We start from the raw sequence: 21336 nt of genomic DNA on the forward strand, positions 1-21336 counted from the left end.
CCAGTGCTTCTCAACCTGTGAGTCCTCACCTCTTGGGGGAGGGGGTCATCTGATCCTTTTATAGTAGTCACCTAAGCCCATTGGAAACATCAGATATTTATTATGATTCCTAACAGTAGTAAAATTACAGCTATGAAGCAGCAACAAAAGTAGTTTTATGGTTGGGGGTGTCACCGTCGCATGAGGAGCTGTGCTAAATGGTCGCAGCATGAGGAAGGCTGAGAACCACTGCTTTAAGCAGTGTGTTCCTCAAGTCTCTAATCTCTACTGTAAATGTAACTTCCCCTGGGAGCCTTCTAAAGACTCATCAAAGCAAGAAGAGTTAAAATGACTTTTGACACTTCAGTAAGCCTTCGCTCTCAGGACAGAAGCAAAATCCAGGGTTCTATCTCTATCTGACCTGGCGTTCTTCAACTGGGTTCAAAATTTAACTTTGTTTTATTCCTTAAAGAGATCTGACTTGCTCCCTCCATAGGTCTTATTCACGTGGTCCTCTTCCCAGTGAGTGTCCTGCTATAACCCTGGTCACCTCTGGCCTGGGGGTGGGGGTGGGGGCGGCTTCCTTCCTCTCTCCAGATGCATTCGTCTTAAATTAAGAAGGGAAAGGTAGAAAAAGGCTGACAAACATGAAAATCAAAGTAATAAATCTGTTATCTTGATTAAAAGTATTCCTGAAACCCCATCACTTTGCAGAGCAGTGAGCTGGTCTGCGCTGGTGTTTTGTTGTCACAGGCTCCTTGGCGTATTCTTTAGGACGTCACGGTGAGATACAGGGAAACATTTCACTGTGTGACACCTCCCTATTCCCCCTACCCTACTTTTCCCTACCCCCAACCCCTCACCCCCAGTCTAAACCCGACAGAGTGTATTAGACTGACAAATTGGAAGGTTTGCCCTCAGCATGAGGAGCAGGTAGGGAGCAGATGTCTTTCTTCTTCAGGAGCCTGTCAACATGTAGCTGGCGTGCAAGACACATGAAAGTCAATAGTGTAGAATGTGACAATCTGCCAGTGGCCTGGGCCAGCTTGTTCTCTGGCACCGTGTTTTAAGCCTTGGAAAGGAGAATGGCGGGAGAGACCTGGCCAAAGCAGCCGCCTCCCCGTCTCCCTGTGTGCAAGCCTTTTGATACGGAACAAGTTACAGGCCCCCCCGAGTTACCGTTGGTACTGCACAGTTGTACTTTTGGTATGTGCTCACTGTAAAGCAGGGCAGTTCTTCCTCAGAGTAGCAGTTTGCTGATTTTGTATTGGAAAGTGTACTAAATTTTAACTTCGGGCCAATTACTGTTCTGACTTCTCTCCCAAGCCTCCCAGGCTCTCTTTCCAAAATCGGCTTCATGAGTTGATCTGAGATCTGCGCTTTGTCTCCTGCACCGTAGTGAGAGCTAGCCCGTGGGACAGGGTAGGATCTAACTGGGTACATGGCATGCATGGCTCGGTGACTGAGCCCTCATGTAAAATAGCACTGTTTTGATGTAGGTTGGATTCTCTTATATTAATGGTCTGTTAGATTTAGAAGAAGTATCTGCCTTGCCCCCTCTCCTGGAGAAGTAGTAGTACCGTGGTTCATACCTGGGCAGTTGCATCCATTCGTAAGTTCAGCGTTTCAAAGTAATTAACACAACACATGCTTATTATTGAAAGTTACAAACCCTGGACCTGGATCTTACTCACAGATAACCCCAGGATGCTTCAAGGATGCTTTCCACCTCTTTGTCTGTTAAGAAATTCAGTCTGGTGGCTTGTAACACAACCAGGGTGTATCCCCTTCCAGTTGTGTAGGCAGAAGTCGGCATGGGTCTGTAGGTGGCCTTCTCCTTAGGGAGCATAAATCCATTACTCTTTATAATTGCAGAGGATGCCCACACCCTTAGCTCCTGGACCCTTTCCCTCATCTTCAGTGCAACCAAAGCCTTTATTTGATTATCGTTCTTACAGTAGGAAGTTCTTTTTCAGAGACTTGGAGAAATCCAACTTAAGTGTAGCTAGGATTGCCTTCCCCAGGGTAGGGTCAGAAAATAGCATATTAAATAATGCAATTAAGAACAACCGGCTGGGGCTGGAGAGAGATGGCTCAACCGTTAAGAGCGGTGGCTGTCCTCTAGAGAACACAGGTTCGATTCCCAGCACCCACATGGCAGCTCACAACCATCTGTAACTAACATTTGCATAGACACACATACAGGAAAAATACCAGTTCACTGGCTCCAGGGCAGGGGACATGGCTTGGTGAGCAAGCACACTTGCTAAGTAAGTGTGAGGACCTGAGTTCAGATCTCTAGGGCCTCTGTATAAGCTGGGTGCATCCTGCACCTCTTTGAGATGGAGCTGGAGGCAGGGCCTCGGGGGACAGCTGGTCTGGCAGACACAGTCAGAAAACAAGAGACCCTGTCTCCAATGAAAGGCCACGGCTTTCACACTCAGAGTCTCTTACTTACACACACATCCTTGTGCACACACATCCTTGTGCACACACACACACACACACACACACACACACACACACACACACACACAGCGGGTTCCCGAGATGCAAGCATGAGCTCAGAACACTGCCCACTTCGTGGTGTTGCTTGCTACTGCTGGCTTATTTGTGTTTGGACATTTCCTTTCCAGCAATCTGGCCTCCAGAAATTACCAGCAGGGAAAGAACAAGGCATTCCCTGACACAGATCACTGAATACCACAGATTTTTCTGAGTGTGGTTCCCATCCTGTCTGGGAGTGGAGGTCAGTGTACTCCAAAACACAAGTGGCTCCCTACAGGAAAGAAGACTTTCTCAGAAGGGAGCTTGGGGACAGATAAGGACAGATAAGAACCGCTCGCAGGTGCATAGGTGTCTGGGGGTGTGATTTACACAAAGGACCATGCTGTTTCTGGCCTTTAATATTTTTTTGCTCTATAGTAAATCCTGGATATCCTTCCAAGATAGGGTATGCAATTCTCCCAATTTCCTTTGGAGTCTCTATAATTTGGCTGTGGTTTGAGTCTGTCCTCCTAAGAGTTCATATGCTGGGGACCTAGCCTTGGTGCAAGTCCTGAGACATTGTGGGACCTTTAAGAATGGTGTGTCTGTGAGAGGAGCTTAGGTTTTGTCTACAGAAGGGATTAAAGTGGTTCTTCTGGGTCTCTGATTCTGATCTGAGAGGGCAGTGGTGGAGGTTTATTCTGGCCATCCCCCAGCCTCTGGCTTCTTGTCTGACCATGAGCTTTCTTATGTGTTCCTCATTCATGTTATCAGATCTTACGCATCTCCATCCCACCCTTTCCCCGGAAAGGCTGGAAACAGCTCATCAGTTAAAATGAGTGAAAATCAAGTTGACCCCAGAACCAAAGGGGAAGCCCAAGTTAGAATCAGAACTCAAGGCCTGTTGTCAGACTTGTCTGCAACAGTTGTCATATTATGTGCCAGACACAAATGAAAAGTTTAGTGTGGGACAGATTTATTAAGTGAAAAAACAGAAATAATTACCTCAGACAAAACTCACCCAAGAAAATTTCGTATGTATTTTTCAGAAAAGAGGCACGGGTGGACGTTGTGGTTAGAGTTTGGGAGTGTTCCTGAATACAATCAGAGGCAACAGCACAACGTGTCACGTGGTCTTTTAAATCCCCTGGCAGGCTGGCACTATGATGCCAAGGCATGTTTCATCAAAGGCCAGTGTGTGAGGAGTAATAATGTAGCTTTCAGCTGTCTGGTTACCAGCACTGTCCAAGAATAAACTCTGCTCTTTAAGGGAGGCCAGCAGACCCCTGTGTGCAGCTTCGCACCTAAGTAGCTAGGTTGGGGACTTAGAGTGAATGGTTCAACTCAGGCTTCGGTCTGATCCATCTGCAGCTCTGGCTGTGTTTAACATCCACCCGAGAGCTGGAGTGAGTCTGAGAGTAAAGAGAAGGGTAGGAATACTTCCCTCTCCTTCATTAGCAGGAACCACAGAAACAGGAGCTGCAGAGAGCACTCCACCAATGTCTTCAGTGACTGCCGAAGCTATGAGCTCAGGGTGATGAACTGATGACAGAACGTCAACACAAGGAACAGGCCACCGAAGTGGCAAGTCTCTGTCATATGACCAGCTACACTGCCGTTTTGACTTTCTGTTGGCATTAACAAGTGCCTGGTGCTTTGCTGTGAGTTTGAAATGGTGCAGCGTTGGTGTCAGACACCAATTTTCTGAAGATGCCATTAGTTAATCAGCATGCAAGCACAATACTCAGACACACCAAATAAAAATAAATCTTTTTTTTTTTTTTTTTTTTTTTTTAAAACCAACACCAAAAGAGTGGGGAAAAGACATGTTTTTGCTTGGGAGGATCTTTAAGGTATAGACAGGGCCCTGCAGTCAAAGTTTACCAGTGGTTCTCAACTTGTGGGTCACAACCCCTTTGTATATCATATTTTACGTTATAATTCATAATTGTAAAATTACAGTTATCAAGGAGCCACAAGAATAATTTTATGGTTGGGGGGTCACTGCCACATGAGGAACTACATTAAAGGGTTTCAGTATTAGGAAGGTTGAGAACCACTGGTTTACACAGACGATTCAAAAGCTCATGCCCTGAAAATCTCCCCTTTGTCAGGCATGGTGGCGTGGGCCTCTCAGCCTTACACATGGGAGGCAGAGGTATAAGATCTTAAGTTTGAGGCTTACCTGGGCTACATTTATGAGTTCAAGACCAGCCTAGGCTACAAAGCAAGCAAGCAATCAAACAAAAGGAATAGCCAGGTGTGGTGCACAAGGCTTGGGTCCCAGTACCCGGTGAGTTCAAGGATAGCCAGGGCTGCACAGTGAGACTCTGTCTCAGAAATAAAGATAAACGGAAGATGGCTAAAGAACAGCAAATGAAGGAGTTGGCATGCAGCCGAGTGATTAAACACTTGCGTAGCTTAAATAGGACTCCAGACTTGCGAAGAAGAAGACAACCCCCCTGGGTTTTCTGTGGCCCCTTCTACCTCCAGCTTCCCAGTTTCCCACTGCCGGCCGTTTGGAGAATCACACCAGCCTCCAGCTGTGTAGCCGTGTCTAATTACAGCTCTCAAAAGCACAGACCTGGGAAGCAAAACACATGGAAATTTGGAAGAAAGTGGGGTTTTTTTCAACCAGCTGATTAACTCTGTACTATAAGTAGGGTCCAGAATCCTAATTGTTCACAGTTTCTACCTTAATACAAACCATCATTAGGCACAACTGTGTCTTTTTTAAAAGATGACTGCTGGTGTTCCCAATCCACACGCACTTAAGTGATTCCCATCCAGTAAAAGGAGATGGTGATTTCAGTCTCAGCCTAGAATCCTTGCCTTGTAAATGCAAGTCTTATTGCTGTCCCTGGGGAAAGATGAGAGAGAAGTAGGTCACTCTCCTGACAACCTTTGGCACAGTGGAAACTTCTGGGGGTTGGGGGACACTGCTTGCCTCTTGGCCAATGTCCTGTAAGGACAGTTTTCCGAGAACCAAGTGGTCCCCGTGCAGCGTGTGCTCACAGTCACCGCCATCAGCAGGCTGTCTGCCTACCAGAGTCCTAGGCTCCCAAGGGAAGCCTCCTCTTTTTTATCTCTGTCCATCAGACAGTAATTTTGTTTTGCTCATAGCTAATCTGTGTGAAGATGAGTCTTGGCTGTGTGCTTGGGAAGGGCTGCTCTTTAGGAAGCCGACTGGCTTATATTATTTTTATATTGGTGTGTGTGTATGTGTGTGTGTGCGTGCATGTGTGTGTATGTATGTGCATGTGTGTGTGTGTGCGTGTGTGTGCGTGTATGTGCATGTGTGTGTGCATGTGTGTGTGTGTGTCTGTGCGCGTGCGCGAGCGTGTGTGTGACATACGCGTGCATGTATATTCAGGAAAGTAAGAAAGCTCAAACTCAGTCTCAGTTTCTCTCCAGCCAGACGCAGAGCCATCTGGAATGACACTCAGGTCATATCTGAGGTTTGAGCTGCCACCCGCTGTGTGCATTTACCCTGAAATCCCCACACTCAAATGCTGCCTTTATAACTCAGTTTCCAGTGCCTAGCCCCTCTGTACTGATCTCTTCTCCTCTCCCATATTCCCAGGTAGTGCTTGGTCCCCACAGCTTCCTTGTGCTCACAACCTTCCCTCTGTCATCATCTCAGCCCGTTTACTTCTCTCTGTACACTGTTCCTTATGCCATGACAGTGTGCTACTGATGGTCTCTCAGTCAGAGAAGTTCCACATGGATGGCTTTCCTGTGTAGCATCAGTGCAGCCAGGCCTCTGCACTTGCCTTTGGGTAAGAGGTGAAGTTGTAGGCCAGTTTTCTGTGGAGACTCCCACAGGGAGGTCACAGGGGAAAAGGTGTGGTCTTGCTCTTAAGAAGAATGGCCAGGCACCAGAAAGAATGGCAGGCACCTCAAGTGCCCCCTTCAACCAGAGTCTGATTGGTATTCGGTTCTGTTCTAGACCAGATTCAACGATACGAGAGGACACCGTATCAACCTAGTTCATTGTTGTGTTTTCTGAAGTTGGCACAGGGCAGTGTTCATAGTAGGCACTGGAAAAATACTGGCTGGTTGAGGGCTGATAGAGGAGGAAACTATGATTTTAGATATATCAGGGACACAATGGGAAAGGTTAAAGGGTAACAGAAATGTGCTTGAACAATGTTTATTGAAGAAATGAATCAAAGCCTAAATGGCAAACCACATCAGACTGTTCATCAGAAAGCCCTCTACCCACTTTGACATTGCGTTGGGAAGCAAGGATTACACTAATATAAAGTTCTAATCACTCCTTTTTGTCCACCTAGTGAGAAAATTGCCTTAAGGCTGCAGGTTGCAGAATCCCTCCTTTCCTCTGGGGCTGAAAAGTGAATGCCTCTTGCCTTCAGCTCTTCCAAGAACAGTGTCAGGTCGGGGCCAGGATTTGCTGAAGGGGGCTGATATGTGTTGACACATTTAATTGATCTAAGAGGACATTTTGCTGATTACATTAAAAAGGAGCACTTTATGGCCAGTGCACCTTGAGTTTTCCCTCCTCCTCTTGATAATCATGTCTGTACTCAACCACACCACCAGAGACAGGGCTCGGTTCTCTGTTCCGGAGTTCCGAGACCCAGCAGATGAACCAGGGTTATGGGAGACTTATGCGTGGTCCCAAGCTGAAGGCTCAGAATCTTCAACACATCCTGGCTTCACGTTCGAGCTGCCTGGTTGGACTGATACTGTTGTTTTGCTGTCCTTCCCTCTGCTTTGTGCATCTGAGGAGCCTGTATCTTGACTTGAAATATCACTGTGAATCAGTAAAGTCATTGCTTCGAGTCCCGTTTCAAAGATCGAAAATGTGAGCTGTGAAATTCAAAAACTATTAAGTCTTTGTTATCTTGACTTTGTTATGTTTGTCATCTCTGCTCTGCAGAGGAGAGGGGAAGGGGAGAATGGGGGAAGGGGAGGAGGAGAGAGTGAGAGACAGAGACAGACAGAGGTTTGGCAAAGACACCTAGCCATAGCTGTAACAGAGAGTTGGAATGAATCTAAACACTAGGCCCATGTAAACTAGGTTAAAACCCTGGCTCTGCCATTTTACATTGTGACCTTAAATAAGATATTTAGGAGCCTAAATGCTGTGTCTGCCAAGGGCAGTGAAACTATAATGCCTGGGTGGGGGGAGGGTGCAGGGAGTGTTAATGAGAGACTAAGTAAGTAGAGCCTCCTATCTTGGGCCTGGCACAAAGTAAGCACTTAGCAAGTTTAGTGGTTATTGTTATCACAGTGATGTTTTGAAATATATAAATCTTTTTAAACATTAAATCCACTAATGTATTTTTCTCTAAGTAATAACTTTACAGATTGATTTAGTAGAGAGAGAGAGAGAGAGAGAGAGAGAGAGAGAGAGAGAGAGAGAGAGTTTTTATCCTTGCGGTATACAAAGTAGCCATGGGGAGACTCACAGGTACTGGCTACCGAAGGGTTAAAAATATCTCCTCCCCCCACACCCCATTCTAGTGATCAAGCTCAGGGCTTGTGTGCCAGGCATATGTTCTGCCAATGAGCTGCATCTTCAGCTATTTCTTTTTACTTTTTATTTTGAGGCAGAGTCTCACTAAGTTGTTCAATGTGTAACCCTCCTGCCACAGACTCCTGAGTTGTGGGGAGAGCAGGCTAGCACCGCTAGGCCTGGCTGTGAGAAAATAGCCCTATCTGTAAGTTCAAGCCCCACTTCTACCGAATTCCTCATACTGAATTTAGAGACCATTCTAAGGCAGTGTTCCCTAGATCATCTAGAGAAAGAATTATGGCATTTACAGTGAAATTTCCCGTCATGTGTCTTTCCGTTCATGTTGACCAGATATCCGGTCGGTCATATTGCCCTCCCCGCTTTTTAACCTGGCTTTGACTTTTCTTTTGTGGTTATATAGGTGAGACAGGTATTGGCAAATCCACATTGATGGACACTTTATTCAACACCAAATTTGAAAGTGACCCAGCTACTCACAACGAGCCAGGCGTCCGGTTAAAAGCCAGAAGTTATGAACTCCAGGAAAGCAACGTACGGCTGAAGCTAACAATCGTTGACACAGTGGGATTTGGAGACCAGATTAATAAAGATGACAGGTACGTCCTAACAGTTTTGTAGCTATAGAAATGGGTTAGGAGGTAGGAAGCTCTATCTCAAGAAGGCTCCAGCCCAGGTAAATTCCGAGGCCTTAAGACTTTGGGCACAGAATTACCAAATTGTGTGTGAATAGCAATTAGGAAGATTAGTTGAGCCTAATGAGGAATTTAGCCCAACTGGATGCATTAAAATGTTCTCTACAGAGGCAGGATTACCTAATTATGTAATTTATGCTATAAAATCCTGTGTGTGTATGGGAAAACAACTCTTTTCTTTCTTTTTTTTTTTTCAAGATTTATTTATTTTATGTATATGAGTGCAGTGTAGCTGCCTTCAGACACAACAGAAGAGGCCATCGGATCCCTTTACAGATGGTTGTGAGCCACCATGTGGTTGCTGGGAATTGAACTCAGGACCTCTGGAAGAGCAATCAGTGCTCTTAACCTCTGAGCCATCTCTTCAGCCCCAGAAGATAACTCTTAATTAAAAAAGTAAAATATCTTAAAAGCATTTTGGCACAGTGGTTTTTGAATACAGATCGAGGTTGCCCGATACCAGTGGATTTTTATGTAATCATAAAATCTGGCTCTAATTCATCACATAAGCTGGAAGCTATATTGTAGAATACTATAGTTAGTTTTTATTTTGTAAAACACATGGCCCACAGCACATAAATGTGGCTCTTCATGGTGAGTGGCTGTTTGCGTCTCCTTGAAGGAAGCTGTTAATTCTTAAAGCTTGCCAGAGTGTAATGTGTATCTTACCTCAGCTCTTAGGGTCATCCCCTCTCTCCTCTCAAGGTCAGTGAACCTGTCCTTCAATCTTAACTTTGGATGTCTTGACTGTTGAAAATAGGCCATTTGTTCTCAATCTGTTATCTGAACCTCTGGTCTATAAGCCCCTGATTTAGTTTCCCTGTAGTCTAAAGGAAATGGGTTTCTTTACAGTTTGGCCAAACCACGGGCAGAAACCTAATCTCTACCACAGTGCCTATGGTAGCCTTATAACTTAGAGAAAACCACAAGGCCAAGGCTGGATCATGTAGAGGTCATTGTCCTTCCTGGGGTGGGAGGCAGACAAGGGGACTCAGCCCCTGGATACCTCCCTTGTCTTCATTAGTAGCAGGCCACCTGCATCCTTAGTCTGGAGGCCTGCTAGAATTCCAGGAGTTATTCTCTTACAAAGAGATTTAAGAAGGTTAAAGCCATCTCAGGCCCAAAAATGATTCTAGAAACCTTTTTGGATAATGACAACATTATGGGACTGCCTCTTTACTTAGAGTAGAAATAAGTTGTGGGATGTTTTGCTTATTGACAGTGTCGGTGCCAGAATTTTTAAAAATCCTTTCCTTAAAATGATGTGTGTGTTTCTGTAGTTATATTCTGCAAAAGGAGTTTGAAACCTTTTTATGTAAGAATGTGTGTCATCTAGATACATTTTAACAGTGCCTGTTAGACAGAAGTCCCATAGTTCACGGTGGAAATACGTCATTCATTCGTTAGCTGAGTGCTAAGGTCTGTTTTATCTGTGGAGTACTTTAAACACTCAAGTAGCCTGTGGTTGTCCTGTGATAAACAGGCAATAGTTACCTTTAGTGGAAAGGACTTTATTTGCATACAAAGTGGGGCCGTCTGTACGGAGCTGGGGAGGGGACAACCAAGCTCTGACTGTCCTGTGACTTTCAGTGCCAAGGTATGTTGCACCCAAAGGCCCTTTTAATGCCAAATGGAACAAATGAGAAATCCCCAGGGATCAGGAGAAGGGCACAGGTGCATTGTGGGAGCTGGAGACTGACAGGAGCTTCTTTCTGTACCCTGTGCTTTCAGGGACTGTGCACAGAGCAAAGCTTGTCTCTCAGCTCTTTGCTGGCTAGATTTCTTCTGGGAGTTAGGGAATGTCATGTTTATGCATTCCCTGCCTGGATTCTTGGCTCCCCATGGGACTGAGAACCAGGGGCCATCTAACCTCTTGCTGCTGGAGCCCCATTGCCTTTCCAGCTTCCAGTCATTGTCTCAGCCTGCCTCTGGCTTCTCGTTTGCCTCATTCACTCCTGACAGAGTTCTCAGGCTGGTGGGTTTTTACCAGCTAGCAACAAGCTGCAAGCCAGCTGAGCAAGCACAGTGCAGATCCTCGTATCTGCACCTCGAGTCCTCTTTAAGAAATTATCTGACTCATTTGGGTCAAATAATAGTTTCCAAGGAGACTCAGAAGAGAGGAAGTGTGATATTAACCTAACCTAGATACCAAATATTTTTTTCCTCTTTAATTTCTTGACAACTCTTGTGTAACCTCTTTGAATGGCCTTCAGAGCACTAAATCTATACCTCAAAAGGCAATGTTGGCAGTTGAGCGTACATTGAAATGACTGACCTAAAATTAGCTGCTGGACAATCTCTGTTTTCATCAAGATATTGGAAGTGCAATATGCATTTTTGCATCAGTGTGTAACCATATAGGAAGGGGTATGCTTGCTCTCAAGGCCAGGATTATCTTTTGCTGCTATGAGGCAGGCTGCTCTGCCATAGTTTTGGCACATCAAGAATGTCTCAGTGTGTTTATAGATTTGGGACATATTGGCATTCTTGAGACGTTATCTGCCTCTGACCTGGCCAGCTAGAAGGAGACAGGAAGAGGGGTCTGGGAGAGTTTCCTGTTATGTTTAAATCTTGTTTAAGGGCTTCCTTGCTCTTTCTGCCCCCATGGGTGAGGGCAAGGGGCAAGGACCAGTGGAGCCTTGCTGCCTTGATAGAACCAGAATAGTTTACTCCACCTTTGGGAGGTGCCATGAACTTTAAGGTAACCAACCTGAAAGTCATGGGTAATACATTCCACTGTGCAAGAATGATCAGAGAAGAAAATGGCTTAGAATAGTTTTTCCCTGTGACAACTGGTTTCACTGTAATTTTTGATGCCTAGCAGTACAGGAATAAAGTGAGGAGCACGAGGAATGCCCCCTCAAAGGGAATTATGTTAAAGCTGCTTGGTTCTCCCCAGCTCCTGCAGCCTGGAGAACTGGCCACACACAAAGTAACAGGGTTCTGTGCTTAGCCCTGAAAGTAACAGACAGTAGTTAAGTTAGGTGTAAGCTTTATCTTTCTGGCTGACTGCAGAAGTGGAAGGGGTTGAGGGACCTTGGAACTTGTTTCAAGGATATAAGGGCTGAAGAGCTGTCTGGCCTCTGGTCTCCTCCCCCCCCCCCCAAACTGTTTCTTTGTTTCTTTCCCGTAAAGAAACTTTGGCCTAAGGAAATAGGTCTCCAAGAGAACATGTCTTTTGCTTGTTTATAATGATGTAATTTCTCCTTCCTCCTTTCTCCCTAGTCCTCCCTCAGGTCCTTTCTCTTCCTGGACTTTACTTAAAACAAACAAACCCCAAAATGCATGCCACTTTCCTTTTATTGATGGGTATTTATTTTGCTAGTGATGTCACATATGCTCGATGCAGGAAATTTCAGGCTTGGCTGTGAAGGTAAAGGGATACTCAGTTTGAGCTCGGGCTGCTGGCACCCACAGCCAGGGGATGACTAGGCGGGGCTCTGTAGAAGAGCAATTGGAAATATTTGACAAACTGTTGAGTGCGTGGGGAGAGACCGGGTGGGACTGGAGGTTGAAAGTAGTATGTCATCGAAGAAATGCTAAAGGAAATTCAGAGTAAATGTGGTTTTTTTCTGGGAGACCACAGTGGGGGGACGGTGAAGGTTAGGCAGAACCTTGGAAGAAGCAGCAAAGGAGGCCTGGGGTACAAAGAAAACAAAGGACTCAAAATCCAATTCTGAAAGGATCCCGGCCATGCCCCACCTCCCCCAGCATGGACACTCATCAAGCATAAGAGGCAAGAGAGGGAATCAGAGGAGAGCAGAAACCAACTTGGACCTGTTCCTCAGAGGAGACAGAGATAGCCCTGACTCAGAAACAAGGAGACAAGGGCACACTGGGGGTGGCTTTTCCTCCCAAAGAGATAAGAAGTTGCTGGGGAGAGCCTAACCCTCCAACCTGCCCCAGTGTCAGGAAACCCCAAGGCTTACCCCCAGACATGATCAGTAGACCTCTGTGGGCCACCCACTTCCCCACAGGGTGGGGCTCAGCATAAGACAAGTAGGAACTGAAAAGGGTGTGCAGTTCTTGGGTCTCCCTCCTCTTTATAAAAAAGCCACCGTCCTCGGTTTACTGTGTTCTGTGTTTATGACATCATGAAGTGGCTTTGCAGTATATACTTTGCATCAACTAGTTCATTCGCCTGTCACTGTAGCTCTCCGATTAACTTTAGACTCTTGTAGCCCAGGCTTGTCTGGAACTTGTGTAGCTGAGACTGGCCTTGTATGCTTGCCTTTCTTTCTCCCTGCCTCTAAGTACTGGGACTAGAAGTGTGTACCAGGGTCTATTCAAGGTATTGTTTTTGCATCTGACTTATTTATGGGGAAAACACAGAACGATTTTGGTGACCTGTCCAAGGCCATGGAGCTAGTTACTTGGTGACTAGAATGCTTACTTTGGGTCTCAGGCACTTTGGCCTAAATCCATGATTCTCCTACACAACTATCTCAAAATAACAAGCACAAGTATTGTTATGTAATCTGTGCCTATATTTCGAAATTGAGAAACAAACAATCTTATCAGTCACTATCTATTGCATGAGAAATTTTCAATTCTCATTTTAACTTGGAGACATATTCCACCTTTTTTGTTTTAATACATGTAGAGCGACTGTTTACATTCCACTAGTGGATAAAGATCACATCATTGAAGGACAAACCAGTGAGCAGTTATTTAGTAGCTCCATGTAGGAATGCATGCTTATGGTCCCAGTACTTGGAAGCTGAGGCAGGAAACACTACAAGTTTGAGCAAGAGAGCAAGTGCAAGGCTAGCTACACATCAGGACTCTGTCTTAAAACACCTAAGCAAGGGGCTGGGGTGATAGCACACTCATTTTAAAACATACATCAAAGAGCCAAGGGTGGTGAGACAAGCCTGCAATTCCAGCTCTGGGGAGGCAGAGGCTGGAGGATCCTGGGTCTCAGTGGCCAGCTAACCTGGCCTACGTGCCAAGTCCCAAACCAGTAGGAGATTCTGTCACCACCCCCCCCACCCCCCTACCCCCCAAAAAGGAAATGGCTCTTGAGGGACAATGTCTGAGGCTGACCTCTAGCCTCCATGTACAGACAGACACACAGATAAGCAGAGACACACCAGCACACAGTCACGCTTGTCCTGTTTCATTGTGCCCCCCCCCCCAGCCTCTTCTTCCCCTCCTATCCTAAACAATACAAAACCAGTTTGCTGATTGTTTCAGTCTTGGTCACAACTCTGCTCTCTGCCACGCTCTCCAGGATGTCCACTGGCAGCCTTATTGTAAGGATTTGTAATGCCCTGTTGGGGCTTTTAGTTGATTTGTGGCTCTGGGATCTGGGTATTCAAAGACTTTTATTTTCATACAACTGAATGGTTCACCAGAGAGTATTTCTCAGGAGACCTTGTGTTTCTAATGGATCTGTCTTTCTCTTTGCTGCTAAAATGAAGTCCCTCTGATCGGGTCCCCTGGAGACTGAAAGGGTAAATGCCTTTTCCCACTCTGAGCACCACTGTTTACTTCCTGGGGATGTGTTTCTGATAGCTGTTACTGACTTTCATAGCCAGTTAATAGAGTCATACATAGTTATCCAAAACAGAGTTAGTTAGCTATGACCTGGTGAGAAAGAGGAAGAGGGGAGGAGGGCACACAGTTTATGGTTAACGGAAAAAAATAACATATATTGGGAAGAATATTAAATCACAGTTGTCTTGATGAACTTAACGGAAGTGCAGAGAGCTCAGCCTGCTTGCCTCTGTGGGGGTGGTGTGTGTGTGTGTGTGTGTGTGTTCACGAACACCAAGGACTAGGGAAAGCTCCTGGGGTCAGCGATGCCCCATTCCGAAATCACATTCCGTGCACCAATGCCAAGCAGGCATTAGAAGCTGTCAGGGTCACTTTACTGAGATCCCCGATCCCTTAGAGGTTCCAGCTAAAGGACGTTGTCAGCAGAGGCTGGAAGCCAGCAAGGACTGAAGTCTCGGGGTCAGGATAAGTGATTCTGTACTCCTTGTACAGAGAAGGGGAGTAAGGGCAGGAACGGGAAAGAACTTGGGTCCTAGCTCCTAGGGCAGAGAGAGTATCACGTGTAATGTTCAGTGAAAGACTGAACCAGCTTTGCAAGAGCTTTGAGACTGGAACAGAGGTGAAGATGTGTTTTTAAAATGTCCTTCTGCATTCCAGCTATAAGCCTATAGTGGAATACATTGACGCCCAGTTTGAGGCCTACTTGCAAGAGGAATTGAAAATTAAACGTTCTCTCTTCAACTATCATGACACAAGGATTCACGCCTGCCTTTACTTTATCGCCCCCACGGGACATTCACTGAAGTCCCTGGACCTGGTCACCATGAAGAAGCTGGACAGCAAGGTACGGGATGTGGTCCCACCCACTCTCCTTCACGCCTCCATTTCTCTAAGGCATAGCTTATTTGCTGTGATACATGTAGCTGGGTTACCGTTACTGCTTTCTTTTGTCCTAGATTACAGAGCCATGAAGTTTGACCACATAAGTGCCTAAAAACCTTTTCTGGGTGTTAGGCACGAGGAGACTAAGCCAACACACAAAACTACACCTAGTTCTTAAATGGAGACTAAGATATAAACGTGATGGTTATTTGCCCTCCTGGAGACTATATATACACACACACATATATATACACATATAAGAGCTGGCTTTAGTTTGAAGTTTAGAGTTGGATCAAGTTCTAAACGTTTTTTTGCCTGCCTTGATTGAGGACACGAAGCCTTTTTAGATTTTAAAAATACATGTGTCTCCACAGAAAGTGAAATCAGTATTTCATTTTGGGCCTGCCATGTTTGTAATCTCTGTCTTTACAGCTCTCGAAGGAAGGCACTGTCATTGTGATAAAATCTGACGTTCAATCTTATAATTAATTCAGTTTTTTGTTTTGAAATGAACAGAAAACAATCTTGTTCTGAAATACCTGATGCAAAGGGGCATCAAGAATGACCACAAGCTAAGCCGTCATCCTTTCTCCTGGACTAACTCCCTTTGACAGCACAGAATCTTATTGGATGATCAGAGCCCCTAGGGTGCATTATTGGGTGCATACACGCCCCTCCCCCCAATACTGTTTAAAATTTCCTTTCTCTTTAGAGAAGTAAAACATAAAGACAATGTTCAGCAATCAGCCTGTCCCTCAGGCTGCTTTCTAGACTAGCCAGGGTCTTTGGGTTTCTAGCATCCACGGACAAAGTGCTTTACAGAAAGATACTCTACTGGTTTTAAAGCATTTATCATCATCATCATCATCATCATCATCAATTACTACTACTTCCACCACCGTTACCATGACTACTACCACTACTACTACAACTACCAGTGGACTCTGCAAGGATAATAGACATTCATCCTTACCCTTTTCAATTATCTGAACTTTGATTCTTGGGGGGGGGGGTGTTGTTTTGGTGGTGGCAGGTCCCATGTGGGGAGGGCTGCTCCACTTCTGCCTTGGCTGCTCCACTTCTAAGGCTAAGCATCCATTTGTTAGAGGCATTCTAAAGAAAGGTGTGGGTTGTAGCTTTCTGTTGGAGAATTGAAAGGAAACGGAGAAAACTAGAAGCTGAACAAATGCATCCAACACAGACAAAACAAAAGGTCCAACTGCAAAGCAGGTTAACCTTTCAGATGACTTGATTATGATATTGCCGGATGCCGGAGAGCTAGGTAGCATCTTCCAATGCTATTTATCCAGTTTCATTTATAAAGCTAAAGGGAAGTGTTAAGCAATTATGGTCTTAGAAGAGTGTAAGTCTCTGCCTCTGTGAGGGTTTGATGTCTCTGTCTATACCTGATCAGTTTGGCCAAGAAACCATGACTGGCTGTTGTCTTTGATACCGTCTCAGTCCGGAGTATGCACACAAGGCTGTCATGAAGGACAGGAGGGGCTCTGCCTGTGAGGTTCTGATCAACCCCTTGCCTGTTGTCAGGGATGCTCTCCTTAAGCAGAGGAAGCCCCGAGCCCAGGAGGTTTGGGAGGGTCCGAGAGATGTGTTGAACACAAACACGTTTGTCAGCAGTGTCTCTTGTTCTTGTTTGTCGTCGAGTTCTGATTTGGCCCATGGAAAAGCAAAGCAAAAACTTCAAATGTGACTGAAAACTCTGAAATGCCAGGAGCTCCTGAGCTGGGAAGAGTAGTCTCTGGTCGTCTAGATCCCAGATAGCCAGAGCATCTCACTAAAACCTCCATGCCTATGAGGGAGGAGACACTTCATCTTAAACTGTGAATTAAAAAAAAAAGTTGTATCTGTAGTCCCAGCACTCGGGAGAAGACAGGGGAATCAGGCGCTCCAACCAACCTCAGCACAGAGTGTTTGAGGCCAGCTGGGTGGGACCTCTTGAAAAGTCGAGCCAGTGGTGTCCTTCCCACCTTGGGGCTTGGTTACTGCTTTGTTACCTAGATGTCCTGAGCTCTTTTTCTGGGATGCCTAGCATTAATGTCAAACTCTGAACGCACCCCTATTTTTATAACTGACGCTCTGGAAATGGGTCATCAGTTTTTGAGCCAGGGTCTCATGGAGCCCATATCAGCCTCAGACTTACTTACTGTGTACCTGAGCGTGGCCTTGAACTCTTCATCCTCCTGACTCTCCTTAGTGCTGGGATTCCAGTGTGTGCCACCATGCTCAAGATGAGCCTTGCTTTCAGTATGGGACCTTTTTATGAGATAAAAGTGTCATTTGATAAAAACTGATTTTCAAAAGAATTAACGCTTGAGTGTGAAAATGTTAAAAATGGGTAATTTAAAATTATTTTTTATTTTGTTTATTTTTGGCTTAATACTTGAATCTCTCCCCGGAATTTCCAGGTCATCACAATTAAAGAAAAGGTGATGCAGTGTAGCCCTGATAATGCCCCACTTTGACCAGGGCTGCATAGGCACACAGAAATCAGGCCCCTAAAAGGAGTGGCTGTTTATTCAAAGAGTGGACTGACTTCCTTGCTGTCACTGTTTGTCATGGAGTGAAAACACTTCCTTTTACTCCGTAAAGTGGGAGGTGGTGCAGGAGAGGAAATTACAAATGAGCATCAGTGTGGGATGTGAGGAAGTCAGAGGGGAGCTGAGAGAATTCTGTCTGAATTTCTCATCCAGGAGGAAGTCTGATTGTCAGCATTGCCTGCACCTTACAATGTTGCCTTGTGGCTCTCCTTTCATTCTGGCACATTTCATGGTCTAGCTCTCCTTCTCGCTGTGGGATTGTGTGAACGTGGGCCTGTTTGCTTTGCAGGTGAACATTATCCCGATCATCGCGAAAGCTGACACCATCGCCAAAAATGAATTGCACAAATTCAAGAGTAAGATCATGAGTGAACTAGTTAGCAACGGAGTCCAGATATATCAGTTCCCCACAGATGAAGAAACGGTGGCAGAGATTAACGCGACGATGAGTGTAAGTCCTCAGCTGAATGCGGATCAGAGGGAGGCCTTCCAGCAAGCTTGTGTCCTGCTAGCATTGGGGAGGGGCTGGAGAAGCCTGCACAGAGATCCTCAGTGGGACTTCCAGTCACCTAACTAGCCTGTGCCTCAGTTTCTCTCACTGTCAAGTAGGAAAAGAAGGCAGGATTATTTCAGCTTTCTACCCATTCTGATTTTTATGGGGAATCTTCTAGGAATGTGACACAAATACAGGACCTTATTCAAAGCAGCTCAAAGAAGGGAGCTTGGTCGGCATTAGCAGAACTATGGCTGCCTGCCTCCCATGTGCCTTAGAGCTGTATTCCCCTCTGTGCCTTTCCACTGCCTTTTCCTGAATCTGAAGGTAAACAAAAAAATGTGGGATGCTGTCCGCAGCAGAGAGGTAGCCATCTGGAGATAAATGAACTGCTCTCTGGGCCTTCAATGGCTTCATGACCAGGGCTCATCTAGCCCAAACTGGCCTCAAACTTATAGGCAGTGCTGGCTTTCAATTCTTGATCCTCCTGCCTCAGCCTCCTGGGTGCTTGGATACTAGGCATAAATCACCATGCCTGGATCAGTTGCTTCTTTTCTCAACCATAATTTATCTACCTAATTTTGGGAGTTTTAAGTATTTTTAAAAATTTTTAGTGGACATAATAAATGTTTTTCAAAAGTGTATATCATAGTACTTTGTTCATATTAACCCCTACCTGTGTGGGGCTGAGGAAGTCCTGAGTGAGTGTGTAAGGAGCTATCGAAATCCTGAGGGAAGGTGTATTGTTTGAAGTGGGGATGGCACTATCAAAGGCCAATGCCTCAGACCCACAGGAACAGCATTGCCATTGACACACACGCACACACACACACACACACACACACACACACACTACACCACGACGGGATGCCTTTCTCTAGTCGTAGTGTGAATCTGACAGTGGGTACAAGTGTGAGTGTACCAATAGCAACTGCAGCTTCTCCCATGAGGGTTACTTTTCACCTACAGAGACCTCCTACTAGCTAGCCCCTCCCCTGTGCTGCACATAATGATCTCACTGAGGTTCCAGGCCTTGTGTGGTAGTAGGTGTGGCTCTGACGGTGTGCACAGTCTATCTGACCCTACCTCTCTGCTAGGGTTTCCATGTAAACTTCTGTCTTCAGGTTTCCATTGCTGTGAACAGATACCATGACCAAGGCAACTCTTATAAAGGACAGCATTTAATTGGGGCTGGCTTACAGTTTCAGAAGGTCTGTCCATTATCATGGCAGAAAGCATAGCAGGGTCCAGGAAGGCATGGCACTGGAAGACCTGAGAGTTCTACCTCTTGATCCACCTGCAGCCAGGAGAGGACTGTCTTCAGGTAACTAGGAGAAGGGTCTCAAAGGCCACCCCCAAAGTGACATGCTTCCACCAATAAGGCCACACCTACTCCAACAAGGCCATACCTCCTAATAGTGCCACTCCCTGGGCCAAGCATATTCAAACCACCACAGTGTGTCTGACTGTGTCTTTCCTTGATTCTCTCCTTGCCCCAGTTAGAACAAGATGCCAGGTCATGTTGAACATGGTGCCAACTTTGTCGTTTTCTTCCTCCCTTTCTGCTTTCTTGTCATACACATGCGTGCACACATGCACATATGCACACACACATTTATATCTAGGGTCACAAACATGAAGAAGCATGGTTGCCTCCCCTCCTTTACCCATCATCTTGTTGCATACCCCTCTCCCTTTTGACCTATTTCTTCCAATTGAGAGGACCCCTACCAATTCCATGTCACATGTACTTACTGATTATTAAAGCTAGACTTGCCAGCTGCTCCTGTCACGTTGAGTGGGGACTGTTTTCTAGGTTGATAGGTCAAGTTGTCTAGAAAGATCCCTTTTTCCTTACTTTCAGGGAATGGCACACGCCTTTAATCCCAGCACTCGGGAGGCAGAGGCAGGCATATGTCTACGAATTTGTGGCAAGTCTGGTCTATATAGCAAATTCCAGGCTACGTAGTCCTGCCCTGTCTGTTTTTGTTATGTGTGTACGGGTGTGTATCTGAATGCCAATATATGTCCCTGAGAGCAGAGGCTTTGGATCTGGAGTGGTTGCCCCAAAGCAGGAGTGCTGGGGGCAGCACTTCGATCTTCTCTAGGAGCAGTGAGCTTATCATAACTGCTGCACCAGGGTCCCCTGGACTAGGAAATTCAGATATCTGTGCATCACACACAAATGCCACGCTTGCCTGCAACCTGAGCTGTGGACTCTGCCTAATTATCTTGAAAACATTGACTCCCTTCTCCACAGTGGACAGGAAACCATAAACAATAATTCTCAAAGCAGCTCTAAAGATCTCCTCGTGTGTGCTGATAGAAAGCAGTTAGTGTCCTCCTCCACACCCAGGATGTAGTCATAACTACCAGATGATCCAGTGTGGAAGGGGCCGTTGTCTTGGACACCGTATCATCTCTGCTCCAGCTAAGCTGGGGCATGAGGCTCGAGCCAGGCTTTTGGACTACAGTGTATTTCTGACTTGAGGTTTAGGCACTGATGAGCCTCTCTGAAATAGTTCTGCAGCGGGGTCTCCACTCAGCTCTCTTCTCACTTGGCATGTGCAAGGCCTCAGGTCCCGCCCCATCACTGCAAAGCCAGGAAGTAAGCAGCCTTCTCACCTGGCATGTGCAAGGCCTCAGGTCCCGCCCCATCACTGCAAAGCCAGGAAGTAAGCAGCCTTCTCACCTGGCATGTGCAAGGCCTCAGGTCCCGCCCCATCACTGCAAAGCCAGGAAGTAAGCAGCCGTGTTCAGTAGAAATAAAATGATCTCACCAATGCGATGCTTCCGTAGCGGGTCTTTGGAATCCAGTGTATTTGTTTAATGACCCTCCAACCTCAAGCCAGATTTCACATTCATCAGTAACAAATGATGTTCATTATCATGTCATGAAATTATAGTCAAGGGGCAGATCCAAGTATCCGTTATTCCTAACTTGCTTTAGAGGTTTTTCAATATGTAGACAGTTACCTACCATAATTTTTCTTAAAACTTGCATTACCATCACAAAGCTGTTCTCTTTTCTTAAGATTTGATTTGAGCTCAAAGCTAAATGAAATGCAAAGGCCTACTAATCAATAAATTTAATATTTAATGGGAAGATACTTTCCATTGCTTTCATTTTAAGTTTGAATGTGAATCAATTAAAAGGAAATGAAATTTAAAAGTGAGCATCTTGATCCCACAAGCCTAAACTTAACCCTAACCCCTAACCCCTAACCCTAACCCCTAACCCTTAAC

The 21336-nt window shown here is 45.6% G+C and overlaps 1 protein-coding gene across 7 annotated transcripts in view; it reads left to right on the top strand.

Annotated features, from left to right (window-relative positions):
- Window positions 1–21336, top strand: part of Septin11 (septin 11) — an 89957-nt gene that overhangs the window by 46180 nt on the left and 22441 nt on the right. For all 7 annotated transcript variants that reach the window (XM_029477669.2, XM_029477671.2, XM_021163118.3 and 4 more), the window contains exons 3-5: window positions 8370–8565; window positions 14818–15004; window positions 17887–18048. In XM_029477669.2, the coding sequence (XP_029333529.1) occupies window positions 8370–8565; window positions 14818–15004; window positions 17887–18048 (545 nt within the window). The remainder of the gene's footprint in view (window positions 1–8369; window positions 8566–14817; window positions 15005–17886; window positions 18049–21336) is intronic.

This window comes from Mus caroli, unplaced genomic scaffold (genome assembly GCF_978045245.1).
Source record: "Mus caroli unplaced genomic scaffold, Mus_caroli_1 scaffold_4, whole genome shotgun sequence".
NCBI lineage: Eukaryota > Metazoa > Chordata > Mammalia > Rodentia > Muridae > Mus > Mus caroli.